The 16,769-nt window shown below is 38.2% G+C and overlaps 1 protein-coding gene across 1 annotated transcript in view; it reads right to left on the reverse strand.

Annotated features, from left to right (window-relative positions):
- Positions 1 to 2,816: 2,816 nt before the first annotated feature.
- CXADR (CXADR, Ig-like cell adhesion molecule) overlaps positions 2,817 to 16,769 on the reverse strand; it is a 71,335-nt gene continuing 57,382 nt past the window's right edge. The window contains exon 8 of the mRNA XM_023509715.1: positions 2,817 to 3,148. Within this exon, the coding sequence (XP_023365483.1) occupies positions 3,107 to 3,148 (42 nt within the window). The 3' untranslated portion in view covers positions 2,817 to 3,106. The remainder of the gene's footprint in view (positions 3,149 to 16,769) is intronic.

Below are 16,769 nucleotides of genomic sequence, written 5' to 3' on the forward strand. Positions count from 1 at the left end.
TGGAAGTTGGAATTTGATCAAAAGTTTCTGAGTGAGTTTACTTTTGTGGTGGAAGATTGCACTGGTCATTATGGAGGATAGGTCTGAGAATATCCTGGAGAGCTGGTTTAATTATGGCAAATTTCTTCAACATGTGAATGTCATTAAAATATTTAATTTCTCTATCATAAATGAAACTTAGTTTAGCTGGATACAGGATCCTGGGTTGAAAGTTATTTTGTTTTAGGACATTAAAAGTCGATGACCATCTTCTAACCTGAAAGATTTCAGCAGAAAGATCTGTAGTCATTCTAGTATTCTTCCCCTTACAGGTTATGGTTTTCTTAAATCTGGCTGCTTTCAGAATTTTCTCTTTCATATTAACTTCCGTGAAATTAATTTTGATGTGCCTGGGGGATGTTTTATTCGAGTTGAGTAATGCTGAGGTTCTGAAACTTTGCTATCTGAATTTTAGAATCTCTTGGCATGTCTGGAAAGTTCTCTTTTATAATTTCATGAAGAAGAGCCTTTGGGGTTTGTGAAGCAACTTTGTGGCCTTCAGGGATTCTTATAAGGCGAATATTAGTTTTCCTTGAATTATCCCAGAGCTCTCTGAGAGAATGATCCATTTTGGTCTCCATTTCTCTTCCTTTTTGAGTGCTTGGGCCAGTTCAAAAGCTTCGTCTTCAATATCAGAGATCCTTTCTTCTGCGTGCTCCATTCTGTTAGCAAGGGATTCTACTGTATTTTTCAGATCTTTGAGGGCTGCAAGCTCTTGCCTCACTGTGTCAAAATCTTTGGTGATTTTGTCTTTGAATTCATTGAATTCTTGAGAGAACTTTTGAAATGTTCCTTGAATTTCTAATTCCAACTTTGCCTCTATTCTATTAATCTTATTTGTAATCCAAATTCTGAATTCGATTTCTGACATCTCAGCCATCTGTTGATGAATGGGATCTCCACTTGCGTCTGCCATATCCTTCCTTGGGCGGGGTGGGGGGGGTGGTCTACTCTGGTTATTCATGTTACCAGAGTTTTTCCTGTGATTCTGCCCCATTCTTATTTTACACCATTTGGCTAGATGAGCAAATAAGGAGAAGTTGGGTTAGGGGCTCTAGGAGTAGTTATTAACTAGCCCTTTGCCCAAAAGCTGGGACTGATGTCTGTACCTTTTCCCTTAGAGCTTTGCCAAGGCCCTATACAGTGCTGTGGCTTGAGAAACTGGGGGGCCTGCTTGGTGTGGTGGGGCTAAGTGGCTCTGTCTTGTTTTCAGCTGATTTCTGTCCTAACCTAGTGAATCTGATACTCTGGGTTGAAATCTCAGCTATGGAGAAATACCAGCAATTAAGTCACCCCGCCCCCTACAGGCAATAACTAGAAAAGGAAAATCTTTCCGCAACCACGCACCCAGGGTACAACTTTGGATGGTCCTCGGGTGATTGCCCCAGTTCAAGAGGTCCAAATCAATTGTCTTGGTCAGCACTGGTCTCAGGTGGGAGAGTTCAAAAGGTCTCTGGCAACTAGATAGCAGGGGTCTGCTGGCAGCTCAAGTACAACTTGCTCCTGTGCTCTGTGAGGTCAGAAGGATCCACCCAGCAAATAAATTAGTCTGGGAAGGTTGATGCCTCCTTCCCAACCTTGCACCTCTGTCACACCCAGTCACTGGTGTGACATCTAATGAGCAGATGCTCCAGGGGTTTACGCCTGCCTACGTCTCCTGAGTCACTCTCAGTGGCAGAGGCTGCCACTCTCTGCCACTATCCGGCAGGGGAGAGGTGAGGCTTGACAACTTTTGCTGCTTAATGGAGGCTGGGGCGGTTCACTCAGTTTCAGCCCAGCCCCTGATTGATGTTGGTGGCAAAACAGGACAGAACAACTTTGCAGAATTTGTTTCTGTCCTGGCTATATTCTCCTGCGGATCAGACCCGGTCTTGGCTGCAGTTTGTATTGGGGCAGGTGTGGTTAGAGCTCACACTCAGCTGTCAGTTCCAGTCTCTGCCTGCCTGCCTTTGTCTTAGCTATGATCCCCTGAGGGCCGGGTGCATCTTAGGCTGAGTAAAGCAGTCCTCTGGCTCAGCCCCACCCTGGAAGCCTGCCGTCTTCACACACGTATTCTAGTACCCGTGCTCTGCCCAGACCACTACTGCCTCATGCCTACCCTTTACTTACAGGACCTGCACTTAGGTCCCAGATCCATTCTGCCAGTGGCTGCCTCTGGAGAATATGCCTGGCTCCCTCTGGTTGCCCAGAAAGACAGGGTGTGTCTGTCTGGAATAACCCCAAGGGTTCCCGTAGCTGTGGCTGCTGCTCTGCATCTTGGGGCACCTCTGCTCTTGTATGGTTCCCTCTCAGTTGACCGTCCTTACTCCCGTGCCGTAGTATCAGCACAGAACAGCAACAGCCCCTGCCCTGTCCACAACTCTCAAGAAAATGCCCAAGAATCTGGACTCCATGTGGGACAGGCTTCCAGACCTTGGGGTAAGAGTGGAGAGGATTGCTGGAAGTTCAGAATTGCAGGTAGAGAATATATACAGTTTTATACAGTTTTATGCCTGGCAGTGTTATGCCATGGCACGCTAGTATGGGTAGGAGGTCCAGTTTTTATAGGATCTCTCCTGTGGGATAGAATGGAAAGATGTTTAAACTCTGCTTGCTTGTTTGTATGGAGTAAACTGTGAGCTCTTCTCATGGGGCAGGGGACTCCTGTTAGCTTGGCAATGGATTTTGTACCTTTTATTTTTATTCTTGGGGTCGCAGCTCACCTCAGCAGGGTTGATTGTGTTCTTCAATCTTCTCTCTTGGCTCAGCTCCATACCATCGGCTTACTTGCTAAACTTCTATCTTTTAACTCTCCTGGACAGGAGCCTCTGTGGAAAGCTGGCTTCAGTCTGCCATTTGCCTCTGCCCCCCCATATGATTTTTTGAAACAGAAATCTGTCCTATACTAATTTTGATAAGACATCTGACTTACATGTCTAATGCCATTGCAGAAAACAGAAAAATGTTTTTATAGCCTCTTCAATCTCTGTGTTTTGTTATTTTTTGAAAAACCATGTAAGTCTTTACTAGAAGTCTAAAATAAAGCCAAATAATACAGTACTTGAGATTCTTCAGTAGTCCTTCATATTTAAACCACTGTAATCCCATCAGTCTTGTAAGCGTATTTGAACTACAAAAAGAAAAAAAGAGATATCTCTGTAAGAGTCTGGACTTTTCCAAGAGGTAAATTAAAAAAACTAAGATTAGCAGTACTTTTTTTCATCACCTTTGTCTTTACATTTCCAGTCTTAAATTATCTGACATATCAGAAAAATCATAACTTGCCAATAAAATAATTGGCCTTGGCTATCTAAATTTTTTAAACATTTTATTAAGTATAAAATACAGAAAAGTACATAAATCATTTAGGTATAGCTCAGTGGGATTAAAGTGTGAGGTCAGTTTTTAAAGTGGTATTTAAAAAGTTGCAACTTCATCAGAAAACTCATTTTTAAAACTTAGAGACTTTTGGGTTTAATGTTAATGTACTCTTTGTTAAGCCATATGTAACTTTCAACATATTTCTAAACCATAATACTCACTTTTGTTGGAAATCTATAGTGCTGGAAATCTACAGTGAATGCCTATTCAGATTTCGGCGTATTTTCACAGGAGTAATTGGTAACACAAAGGAAATTAGTTTTATTTAAGTTAAAAAAAAATAACCATGAAAGTCAATACACTGTTTCCTATGGGTCCTAGAGAGTTTTGTGGTAATAAGAGATTTGTAGGTAACTGGCATAAAGTTGGAAAGTTTCAAGTATTTTTAATCATGAAGTTGGCATACAGTATTTATTTATGCTATAGGTAAGTTGGCCCTCTGTATGTGGAGGTTTCATATTTATAGATTTAGCCAACCATTGATCAAAAATATTACTTGAATTTGACTACGTACAGGAGGATGTACTACCTACAGAAGATTCTGCCCTTATTGACTTATCCATCCACCACATTGTTCTAAAATGTATTTAAAGCAAAAGAAAGTTCTCATCAGTATGGCTTTTCTTTTTTTTATTTTTTTATTTTTTTTTATTTTTGTGAGACGGAGCCTCAAGCTGTCCCCCTGGGTAGAGTGCCATGGCATCACACTCACAGCAACCTCCAACTCCTGGGCTCAAGCGAGTCTCCTGCCTCAGCCTCCCAAGTAGCTGGGACCACAGGCGCCCGCCACAACACCTGGCCATTTTTGGGTTGCAGCCGTCCGTGTTGTTTGGCGGGCTGGGGATTCGAACCCGCCACCTTAGGTGTATGTGGCTGGCGCCTTAGCCGCTTGAGCCACAGGCACCGAGCCAGTATGGCTTTTCTAATCTATCCCTAACAAAACCATCATTCTCCAGCAGTTGGCTCTTAAATTCTACTAAGAATGTGGTACAAAAACCATTAAAACCTTTTTAATGGTTATTACTAATTATGACTCTAGGAGTTATGTCTATAAGTCTATCTCCCTTAGACTACTCAAAGATTACCATAATGAGGACAAAACATGGCTATATAATTTCAACTTAAAAACCTTATCAGGCCATTTCAGGCAGGAGTGGTTTGTCACTGAACAATGAAGATAATTTGTTTTAATACATCATTTTATTTTATATTTGTAGGCATAACTGCAAAGCTCTAATTTTAGAGGTTAAACTTGGACATGGATTTTGAAAAATACAAATTTTGGGGGTAAGTTCTATTACATCAATACTAAAGTGCATATTTTTGTTTTTTTAGTGTAATATCTTAAAAGTATTTAACTTTATAGTAAATTATGATTTCAACCTAAGATAGTATAGCATTATACTATCATATTATACTATACCATTATTTAGGTTGAGTTCTACTTAGCTATGATAGGTATATGATACTTTCTTATTTGATGATTGGACAGAAGATAAAACCTTATAAACATGTTAATTTTACCTTGTACAGCGGTTATTCTGTCTGCTTATTATCTTATTATCTTATTAGCTTATTCTGTCCGTTATTATCTGTTTTTCAGATAATGGTAAACAATAAATTCTTGTTTTTATTACTATGTGCTGAAAGCTTATTTAATACTGCCTCCTAAAAGCCACTTGAGGTAGGTTTTAAAAGCCCAAGGTCACAAAAAGCTAAGTAATGAAGCTCTGACTTAAAACCAAGTTACGCTTTTTTAAAGCCCATGCTCTGTGATATGTTGGCTCCAGCTTCAGTTTGTTAGTTGTGAAATCTGTTAAATCTCAAAACTTGTGAATCAGTATCAGACCAAGATTTGAAAAAAGGAACCAGGCTCAGCGCCTATAGCTCAAGCAGCTAAAGTGCTAGCCATATACACCAGAGCTGGCGGGTTCAAATCCAGCCTGGGCCTGCCAAGCAACAATGGACAACTATAACCAAAAAATGGCTAGGCGTTGTGGTGGGCGCCTGGGAGGCTGAGGCAAGAGAATCGCTTAAGCCCAGGAGTTGGAGGTTGCTAAGAGCTGTGATGCCACAGCACTCTACCCAGGCCAATAGCTTGAGGCTCTGTCTCAAAAAAAAAAAAAAAAAAAAAAAGAAAGAGAAAAAAGGAACCAATACAAAGATTATATTAAGTAAATGAGAACACAAGATGTTAAACTATCTATTGATTAACCTCTAATAAATCCTTGATCTTCTCCCTTGTTACATACTATTCAGATATTTCTGAAAAGAGAGCTGACAATTTGATAGCAATTTTATTGGCTTGAACTAGAAATGAAATTGCAGTAGACTTGATTGAGATGACAAAGCAGGCTGTACCAATGATTGGTCAAGTGGAAAGATAAATAAGTAACACAGGGTATTAGTAATAGTAATACTTAAGTTTACTTAGCATGGTCTTTAACTTGTTTTTCTTAGTTGTCAAATATATGGCAATTTAAGATGATGTACAATGTTTTAGTACACTTTGTGCCAAATTTTTCCATGTATTTCTCTGGAATGTGTATTCCTGTTTGTGAAGGAGTAACATTATTAGGTTCTTAGAGAAGGCAAATGTATCTCTGCCTTGGAAGTGTTTTGGTCATGAGGGCAAATCCCTCATGAATGGCTTCCTGCCATTCTTGAGGGAGTTTATGAGTCCTTAGTTTCTTGGAGAAGCAATTGTTAAAAAGAGCCTGGCACCACCTCCTCTTTTTCCCTTGCTTCTTGCTCTGAGTGTAAGCTTCCTGAAGCCCTCACCAGGTGTAGATGCCAACATCTCACTTCTTGTTGTTCTTGCTTTTTCTTTCTTTCTTTCTTTTTTTTTTTTGCTGTTTTTGGCCGGGGCTGCATTTGAATCTGCCACCTCCGGCCTATGGGGCCGGCGCCCTACTCCTTTGAGCCACAGGCACCGCCTAACATCTCACTTCTTACACAACCTGTAGAACTGTGAGCCAAATTTCTTTTATAAATTAAAAAAAAAAAAAAGCATCTCTGCATTACACATTGAAAAGACCTAGAGGACCTGGAAAAATAAACCCACACTGATGCAAATAATTAGTGATTTTAATCACACCTGCACAGGGGGGCTGTTGTACTAAGACAAGCGCCCCCGAAATGCAGGGTTTTCTGTCTTTTATACCATTTTTCTCTGCGGAGCTTAAGTGAGCAGGAGGGGGGAATGTGGTGCGTTGTCATTGGCAGGGTTACAGTTTGGTTGTCAATGGTTACGTTTCAAATCACAATGGTTACAATTATATAACTGATTAATGGATACATCTTAGATCACAATAGTTATGATTGTACAATGGTAATTAATCAATGGATACATCTTAGATCACAATGGTTACAGTAATCAATTAGGCCCAGGTGAGTTCTCTACCTTTGTTCACCTGCTGAGAACCTGGTGGTAGTAAAACTTGGGACTTTCCTTGCCTCTTTGAATTCTTGAGAGCAAGGGAACATGGCTGGGAAAAGCCGATAGAGCGGAGGGGTGGAGGGGCCGGGGAATGGGAGAGGGCAGGAGGTTGCGGGGTGGGGGGAGGGAACAGCTTGCCTGTAGGGCAGGGGGATTGGGAGGAAGCGGAGGGAGAAGCTTTCCCGTAGAGTGGGGAATGGGAGGAGGGGAAGGGAGCAGAAGCTCACAACAATATGGCACTTTATGGCATAGACTTACCATACTGGGAAGTTGTCACACAAGTACTAGTTATAGGGAAGGTTCATACAATTCCTATTTAAATGGCTACACTTGATTGGTTATAGAAACCATCACTCACCTCCCAATTTAATAGCATTAGGTTGTCTTTCATGTTCCTTTGTTGTTCATACTTAGTTTTAAGGATACCATAAGGACCAAAATTGAAGCACCATTTAAACCCTTTATCCAAAGCAAATTCACCATTACTGCTTTTAACAGATACATCACTAAAATGAGGGTAGTTTGATGTCTATGCCAGAAAGCACACAATCAGCACAAATAAAAATATTGGATTTGTTTCTGTCCTGTAAAGAATAGTTAGCTGCAAAAATGACTTCCATAAAAGTTAAGATTGTGGCGGGTGCCTCTAGTTCCAGCTACTCAGGGGGCTGATGTAAGAGAATCACTTAACCCCAAGACTTTGAAGTTACTGTGAGCTGTGATACTGCAGCACTCTACCAAGGGTGACATAGTGAGACTCTGTCTCAAAAGGAAAAAAATAAATAGCTAGAAACATAATCATGGGAAACTTCTGATTAAATTCCATAGGACTTGAAAAGACCACCTGTTACGATTTAGACAGTCATAACGTGGTTAAAAAACTTTATCATTTTATTTATGTGTACATACATACTTAACGTATAAAGTTTGACTCTATATGGAGTATGGGTAAAAAGCACTTCTAAACTAAAAGGTTTATTGGATCAGCTCTGTACACTTAGCGTCATGACTAATAAATGTGTGAACTTTAATAATGCCCGGCATTGGTGAGGGTATGTGAGGAAGCAGTCATAGGCAGTGTCAGTATAAATTTAAAGAGGAAGAAAGTTACACCTTTTTGAAGTGCATATCCTTTAATTAAGCAACTGTTATTTCTAGAATGTTATCTACAGAAGTACTCAAACAAGAGGGCGATTATCTATGTAAAAGTGTTCGTTGCAAAATTGTTTTGCATGCAAAAACAACAGAACCTCAATTAACTACTAACAGATGAACAGTTAAATAAAGTTTGAACATCTACTTAAGGAAATACTGTGGAAAATACCATGTAGCCATGGGGTGGCAGGGAAAGAGTAGATCAATTTGTAATGACATGCAACCAAAAAAAAAAAAAAAAAGAAAAATGGGGGAAAGAAAAGTGTTAAGTTTAAAACAGTGCCAGAATTACCTAGAAAAATAAGTAACAAATTGTTGGCCAGTAGTATTCTCAGAGGCAGGGGAAGGGCCAATATAGAGAATTTTAGTTTTCCACTTTCTGCAATTCAGTGTTTAAATTTTTATACTAAGTATTATTAGTTTGTTACAAGAGGGATAAAAAGGGAACACTTTTTGGAAGGACTTGATTTAAAACAAGTTTGCTGGATTAATTTTTAGCAGCTAGAAATACTATATACACCACTGGTATTCAAATTGCATGTATGTTTCATGGGCAGTCTTATATTTCTGAATTAAATGACTGTAATATGGTTAAAAAATTTTGTGTGATGAAACTGTGTCTAGAGGGAAATATTCCAAAATAAGAAATGCTTGTAACAGGCTTATGGTTTTATGTACTTTTCCCCTAGTGTTCCTAGTTGTATATATTAATTACATGGGAAAAATGTAATTTCCCCACTTTGTGGAGAAGAAATACCTCTATAAGGAAAAGTATTAAATATCCAGAAATAACCTTTAACAACAGAAAGGAATGAGTCCCATGGAGAAGAAAAAATTATAAAAACTTGATAAAAGATGAAAGTAAAAAACTGAATAGAAGAATATACTATATTTGTAAATGGATTCAATATTATAAAAACTTTTCTACAAATTAACATATAAAAATATAAGTCATAATAAAAATCTGAATGCAATTTTATGTAATTAGAAAGCCTGATTTTAAGTTTACATGGAAGAATGTTAAGAATTACCAATACTTTTTTAAAAGAAATTTTCAAGGCTATCCAAGAACTTTTTAAAAAAGAACAATGATTGAAGAATGTTGTTTTTTGCATGATTTATTAAGGTATATTCTAAAGTATAACATAAGAATGAACTGATACAACAGGGCAACAAGTAGAGATATAAACCAGAAACATTTATATGCATAAGTTTTTTTGATAAATGTGGCTTTTCAAATTAAAGAATTCACTAATGAAAAAATTAATAGTGAGCTATTTGGCTATCCATGTTTTTAAAAGTCAATCTCTTATAAAAACAAATTTCAGATTTAAAGAAATAATATAAATTATGAAAGTATTTAGAGGAAACATGGAAAATCTTGCCCATAGTAGAAGATTGGTGATTTGGAATTAAGAAAAATAATTTATATCTTCACAAAATGTATAAAAAAATGAATTAAAATTTCTGTATACAAAAGGTTCTATATGTAATTACATTATTTGGGACAGCAAAATCAATAAAGTAATATAAATGTCTAAAAACAAATTAAAAGACATGTTAATGACACTATTGGCAAGGTAAGTCAAGAATATGAAATGCCATTTTTCAGCTAATATATTGCAGAGATTGGTTTACTTTCTTCTTGGAAGGCAACTTGACAATGCAAGAAAAAAATGTTAATGTGTAAAAAATGTTATTACCCAGTAATTCCACTTTTGTATATGCAAAAGATAGACTACGGAAATACTTCCACAACTGTATAAAAACTGACATGCAGGGCAGCGCCTGTGGCTCAGTCAGTCAGGGTGCCGGCCCCTGCCAAACTGTAACAAAAAATAGCCAGGCATTGTGGCGGGGGCCTATAGTCCCAGCTACTCCAGAGGCTGAGGCAAGAGAATCGCCTAAGCCCAAGAGCTGGAGGTTGCTGTGAGCTGTGACACCATGACCACAGCACTCTACTGAGGGCGACAAAGTGAGACTGTCTCTTAAAAAACAACTGATACGTAACTCGGCGCCTGTGGCTCAAGCTGCTAAGGCGCCAGCCACATACACCTAAGGTGGCGGGTTCGGATCCCCAGCCCAGGCCCGCCAAACAACAATGATGGCTGCAACCAAAAAATGGCCAGGCGTTGTGGCCGGCGCCTGTAGTCCCAGCTACTTGGGAGGCTGAGGCAGGAGACTTGCTTGAGCCCAGGAGTTGGAGGTTGCTGTGAGCGTGATGCCATGGCACTCTACCCAGGGGGATAGCTTGAGGCTCCGTCTCAAAAAAAAAACAACTGATATGTAAGAATGCTTGCTGCAGCATTATTTGTAATAATGAAAGATAATTCATTCATACTTTCTAATATGAGACTGATAAAAATATGAGCTATGTTGATATGCAAAAAAATGTCTGATATTCTGAGGGGTGAAAGCAAAAAGTGAGGATAATAATAAAATAATAAGTTTATTATAAAATGAGATGAGAGGATTAATGTAAAATACTCTAGTACCTGGCAAGTATCAAATGATCAATAAATATATTTACATGAGGTATGAGAAGAATAAAAGTGAATATGGAAAGTAAGGATAATTATGTACCCATAATAATTAAAAATAAAACTTTTTTAAAAAGTAAGGATGTGGCTGGTCATGGCTCACACCTTTAATCTTAGCAGTCTGGGAGCAAAGGTGGATGAACTTAGGAGTTTGAGACCAGCCTAGCAAAGTCAGACCCCATTTCTACTAAAAACACAAAAATTAGCCTCGTGTGTCACATATATACCTGTAGTCCCACCTACTCAGGAGGCTAAGACAGGAGGATTGCTTAAGCTCAGGAGTTTGAAGTTGCTGTGATCTAGGCTGAGGCCATGGCATTCTAGCCAGGGGGGGCAGAGTAAAATTCTGTCTCACAAAAAAACCCAAACCCCACTTAGATTTATCAGAGGATAATTGCCATCCTTATAGTTCTTATGTATGCATATACTTACAAAGTATTTTACAAAGCTAAATAGAAATTAAGTACTGTGCTTTTTATTTTGTGATAAACCTATGTATGTTCTAGTGTTATCTTCACTTTACACATAAGGAAACTTGAGTCTCTGAGCACTCAAGTAAGTTGCCTCAGGTAATTTAACAAAACCCAGGCAGTATGTGAGCCCAGGACACATGCTCTTAGGAGCTAGATAGAAGGTTGGGAAGTTAATTAGTGGTTATACTTAAAAACAATAGTGTGTGAGCATTAATTTTTGTCATTTATAAATCAAGGAAAGCAATAAAATAGATGTCATTTTGATATTCTTTTGGTTTAGACCAGATTTCAATGAAAAGGAAAAAATCAAGTATAAATATTTTTGGCCACAAGAGGGATCACATATGTTCTGACTTCAAAAGTAGAAGTTTTATTTGCAAAAAATAATCTTTCTAAATGAAAAGTGTTAGTGGTTATAAATTGAAGTCTCTGCCTTTTCTATGAATCTACATGTAGAAATTTACCATTGATAATGGAAATTTTTAATTATGCCATAGTTACATACAACAAACTTTTCTTTATTCAAATTATTTTTTGTTAATAAAAGTATTATTTCCTTAGGGTAAAAATTAAATACACGAAGACATAATTAAAATCACCTGTCATTCCTTCAGCAGTGATAGCACTGAATATTTTAATGGATGAGGGAACTTTTACTTGAGTATATACTTTATATACTCCTATGCTGTTCCTATGATATGAATTTTATGATCATAGAATTTGAAAACATAGAATAGCTTCTTAAGTTATTGATATTTTTCTAAAACCTGATTTTTAATAGTTTCATAGTATTCATATATGTGTGCTTTAACTGATTTAACCACTCTTTAATATTAGTTTTTAATATACAGCTCTCTTTTCGGAGTATCTTTTCAGTCATGTATCAATGTATAACACCAGTGATGATGTTAAGAAGTATTCCTTTGAAGTCCAGAAATAAAAGTTAATCTCATAATAGAACTGCCAACTTTTTGAATTCACATATAGACAATGTTTTAAAGTCAAACTAATTAGATGTAAAAATCAGTGTGATTGACCATTTGCTTCACTAAATTTAATAGAAAAAACAAACATTGTTGGGCGGTGCCTGTGGCTCAGTGAGCAGGGCACCCGCCCCATATACCAAGGGTGGTGGGTTCAGGCCTGGCCCCAGCCAAACTGCAACAAAAAAATAGCATAGCCAGGCATTCTGGTGGGTGCCTGTAGTCCCAGCTACTCAAGAGGCTGAGGCAAGAGAATCACCTAAGCGCAAGAGCTGGAGGTTGCTGTGAGCTGTGATGCCACAGCAGTCTACCAAGGGCGACAAAGTAAAACTCTGTCTCAAAAAAAACAAACAAAAAACCCCATTGTTTTTGCATCTTACAGATCATCAAGCATTTCTTGTAAAGAAAATTTTGAGCTTAGTTCTCAAGTAACTGGAATATGGAAAATATAAAATTCAATTTTGTCATTTGCATTATCACGAACTGAAATCTGTTTTGTATTTCTTTTTTGTCTGGTTAATTGTAACCCCCTAATTCTCTTAGCTGGGTGCATGTGTGTATGAGAGAGGAAGAGACAGAGAAACATGGAAGACATGACATTCAGTTCCTTCTACTCTTGTATGTGTATAGAAAAAAACCTACACATGTCTAGACTAATGGGTCAGTAAAGCTGCCATTAAGGAAAAAAGGCACAAATATTTAGAATACAGGGCTAATAAAGGGTGCAGATCAAAAGATAGAGGAGATGGTGGCTCATGGCAACTTATATTCTCAGCACTTTGGGAGTCCAAGGTGGGAGATAAGACCAGTGGTTCCAGACCAGCCTGGTGAGATAAACCCCATCTCTAGAAAAATAAAAAAAAATTGCTCAGATGTAGTGGTATGTGCCTTTGAGGTTACAGTGAGCAAGGATTGCACTTCAGTGTAAGCAACAAAGTGAGACTGTCTAAAAAAAAAAAAACAAGAAATAATATTCTGAATAATGCTTAGTGAGGGCGGCGCCTGTGGCTCAGCTGGCCCCATATACCAAGGGTTGCGGGTTCAAACCCCACCTTGGCCAAACTGCAACAAAAAATAGCCGGGCATTGTGGCAAGCACCTGTAGTCCTAGCTACTTGGGAGGCTGAGTGAGAGAATCGCCTTAGCCTAGGAGTTGGAGGTTGCTGTGAGGTGTGTGACACTACTGCACTCTACCCAAAAAGCTAATATTGATATCTAAGATCCTTTGGTAAATAATTTTGAAAATAGCATTTGTAGGCCAGACTCGGTGGCTCACACCTGTAATCTTAGCACTCTGGGAGGCCGAGGTGGGTGGATTGCCTGAGCTCACAGATTCGAGACCAGCCTGAGCAAGAGTGAGACCCCCATCTCTAAAAATAGCCGGTGTTGTGGCAGGCATTTGTAGTCCCAGCTACTTGGGAGGCTGAGCCAAGAGAATCACTTAAGTCCAAGAGTTTGAGGTTGCTGAGAGCTATGATGCCAGAGCACTCTACCAAGGGTGACAAAAGTGAGACTGTCTCAAAAAAAAAAAAAAAAATAGCATTTGTGGTATTTTATACTTACAAATCTAGGAGGATGTACAAGAGACAAAATAAAGGATGTGACATAAGGATTTGGCATGCCGGTTTATAGTACAGTCCCTCTTTCCTGACAGTCAGGACTGGCCATCAAAACGTTAAGTGGGAATTCATTAAGAATGTACATCCCTTAAACCTTTTAAATGTTTAAAATATATCAATGTACGTTCAGTCACCACATTTTTGATGTAAAGAGTTAAGAATTTTTCTAAAAATACAGGTCTATTGCTAGGTGTACTATCTGTGTTTTCTCTATCATTTTTACCCATAATATATGGATCCTTATTTAAAGTTTGATTTCTTTGCAGTGAGTAGAGTTAAAACTTAATATACTTTTGAAGCAAAGTGACAGGAGAATCAGGTTTTTGTTTTCCTCAGTGCTATTTTCACCATGTCTAGTGTAGTTGTTAGGAACTATTAAATATGTAATCATGGTATAACAAGCATGGACAGTTGCTGCTCAACAAAAAGTAGACTCCCATCAAACACACACCCCACTGGGGTGTCGATGGGCATCAGAAGAGTCTGCAGCTGTACGTGACCATGTTTGAGAGGGAATGGTTCCTCAGCTATCCTGCCATTGGCCTTCTCCCTGACCGGTGTGGCTGACACTTTTAACTCTTCTTTCTTCTTTCCTGGCATATAGTTCTCTTGGGGTCTGGACCGCCAAAAGTTCCTAGAAAAATACTTAACCAGGAATTAAGAGACAGGATTCTGTTTCTGTGTTGCCTTTGCAAATCAAAACCTTTCTAAGTCTTTATTTTCCTAAAATGATACCAAACTAGATAACATCAAGAATTATATAGTAATATTTTTGTTCTGTGTCTTTCATAATGATTATAGCTCATCTGTATCTGGTTTAAAAACCAACCAACCTACCTCTAAAATGCTGTCATTGCATAAGCATTTTCTTTCCCAAACTTCTGTTCCCTACTCTTGCTTTATTCAAGCCATTATCTTGGAAGCAGGACTTTTAACTTTCAGATTTGCAAGACCTTAATAATAAAAAAAAAAATTGTCTTCATTTTGACATTTAAAAATAGCCTATAGATCTATCTTTTCTTTTTTGGCAGAACTTGAACTGCTATGTAAGTTTCTTGACTTAGCTGTATCACACACACATCTTTTGCCCATAATTTTGTAAGAAGTTTAAATCAGGTCGGACACAGTGGCTCATGCCAGTAATCTTAACACTCTGATAGGCCGAGATGGGTAAATTGCTTGAGCCAGGAGTTCAAAACCAGTTTAAGTGAGAGCGAGACCCTGTCTCTACTAAAAATAGAAAAACAAGCTGAGCGTTGTAGTGGGCACCTGCAGTCTCTGCTATTTGGGAGGCTGAGACGAGAGGATCAGAGTTTGAGATTGCTGTGAGCTATGATGATGCCATGGGACTCTACCCAGAACAGCAGACTGAAACTGTTTCCCCAACCCCCCCAAAAAAAGTTTAAATCAAATCTATATATACACGTGTTGACAAAGTCCTGTTGGCTACTATACAGTGCATCTTTACCTTGTTGTGAACGTAGCAGATAGCATCTTTTAGTTGACCAGGCAGAGACTACATTTCCTCTCACATGATTATTTTACTTTGTGTTCTGTAGTTTCTCTGAACACATAAAAATGTCACTCGCTTTATCAGATTAAAAGACTGATGAATATTGGAGGTCTATGATTTTCCAACAGGTTGCAAATTGCAGTCGCTGTTACCTTCACATTCTCCTTCTAGAATCACAAGGTCATTCTACTGTTCCCTAAAAATTTTCTCACTGTTGACAGTTCTGGGACTGAGAGGAACACTGTCCTACTTAGCAACATTGAAAGCACACAGTGCCAGCAGCCAACATTTAGCCTGGAATAGTGTGTGACAGCTGATCTAACATGTGACCTAGACATCTTTTCAAGTGCAGGAAACTCACTTTCTTCATTAATTTAGTTTTTGCTGATTCCGTAACACTGCACTTGACAAAAATTCCAACAACTTGAAGAAACCAAAAAAAGTAAGGAGACACACACTGTGACTGGTGATGGCTTGATATGAACATAGACAGAGCTGCTGCAATTAACACCAACAGAGATTACTGAGAATCTTGTGTGTTTGAATATTTAGACTTGAAGATGTCTCTACCTTTCAGAAATCTGACATTTAGAGGAGACAAACACGTGAAAAGACACGTGACCCTCAGCTCCCAATGAGGGTACAATTTCAAAGAGGGAAAGAGAAGTCAGGTTGAATCAGTGGTTTGGAAATAGCTTCTCTGATGGTGGATTTAAAAAGGATTAGGATTACATAGTCAGAAAAGGACAAACATAAACATCAAAAATGATAACCCAAGGAAATAAGTTGTTCATATCACAAAGGGCTAATTTTATTAATATGGTTCTAGAGATTTAGAAAACATTATGTCTATAACAATACTGTACTGTATGCTTTAAAATTTACCAAAAGGCTAGATTTCATGTTAAGCTTTCTTAACCATAACTTTAGGTCTAGAACTTTACTTTTTCCCTTACCAGATTCCTTAAATTGTTGCCTAGCAATGATTGCATCAATTTAAAAAAAAAAGCTTGTGAAATGGTCTGGAATGTGAAAAACCATGGTTTCATTTAAAGTCCACAAGTTCCTTTGTCCTAACAACCCATTGTTTTAATACCTGTGCTCTGAAACTGCAAAAGAATGGAAAAGACTCTAGGAATGCAATATTACATACACATGTATAACAGAAAATTGGAAACAATCTCTAGGTCCAAAAAGAAGGAAATGATGAGTTATGGAATATCAACTTCATTAAACATCATGCTCCATTCAAATGGATAAATATGAAACACTTTAAACAATAGGTAAAATATTTATGGTACAAAATTAAACAGGAAAACAAGCAATCAGTAGCATAGTTTTAAATATGCCAGAACCATGGTGGAGCACGGTGGCAGGTAGATAATGAAGGGCCGTTCCTTGAATGAGGAAACTGCACATTCACAAAAAATATGAAACTACAGTGGGCTGTCAAATATGGCTATCACAGAAAGGTGTGTCTGGAGATGTGGAAAAAATAAACCATAAAGAAATACAATGGACCATGAGAAGTCTTCTGTGACATGTTCAGATGATGTGGTTTTTAATATATTTAAAGACAACCAATCACTAGGACTGGGGAGCAGGACTTGGGGAAGGGCAAGTCAAGATAGCAACGACTTCTAATACTT

The sequence above is a fragment of the Otolemur garnettii genome, unplaced genomic scaffold (assembly GCF_000181295.1).
Source record: "Otolemur garnettii isolate 467f Iridium unplaced genomic scaffold, OtoGar3 scaffold00009, whole genome shotgun sequence".
Classification (NCBI taxonomy): Eukaryota; Metazoa; Chordata; class Mammalia; order Primates; family Galagidae; genus Otolemur; species Otolemur garnettii.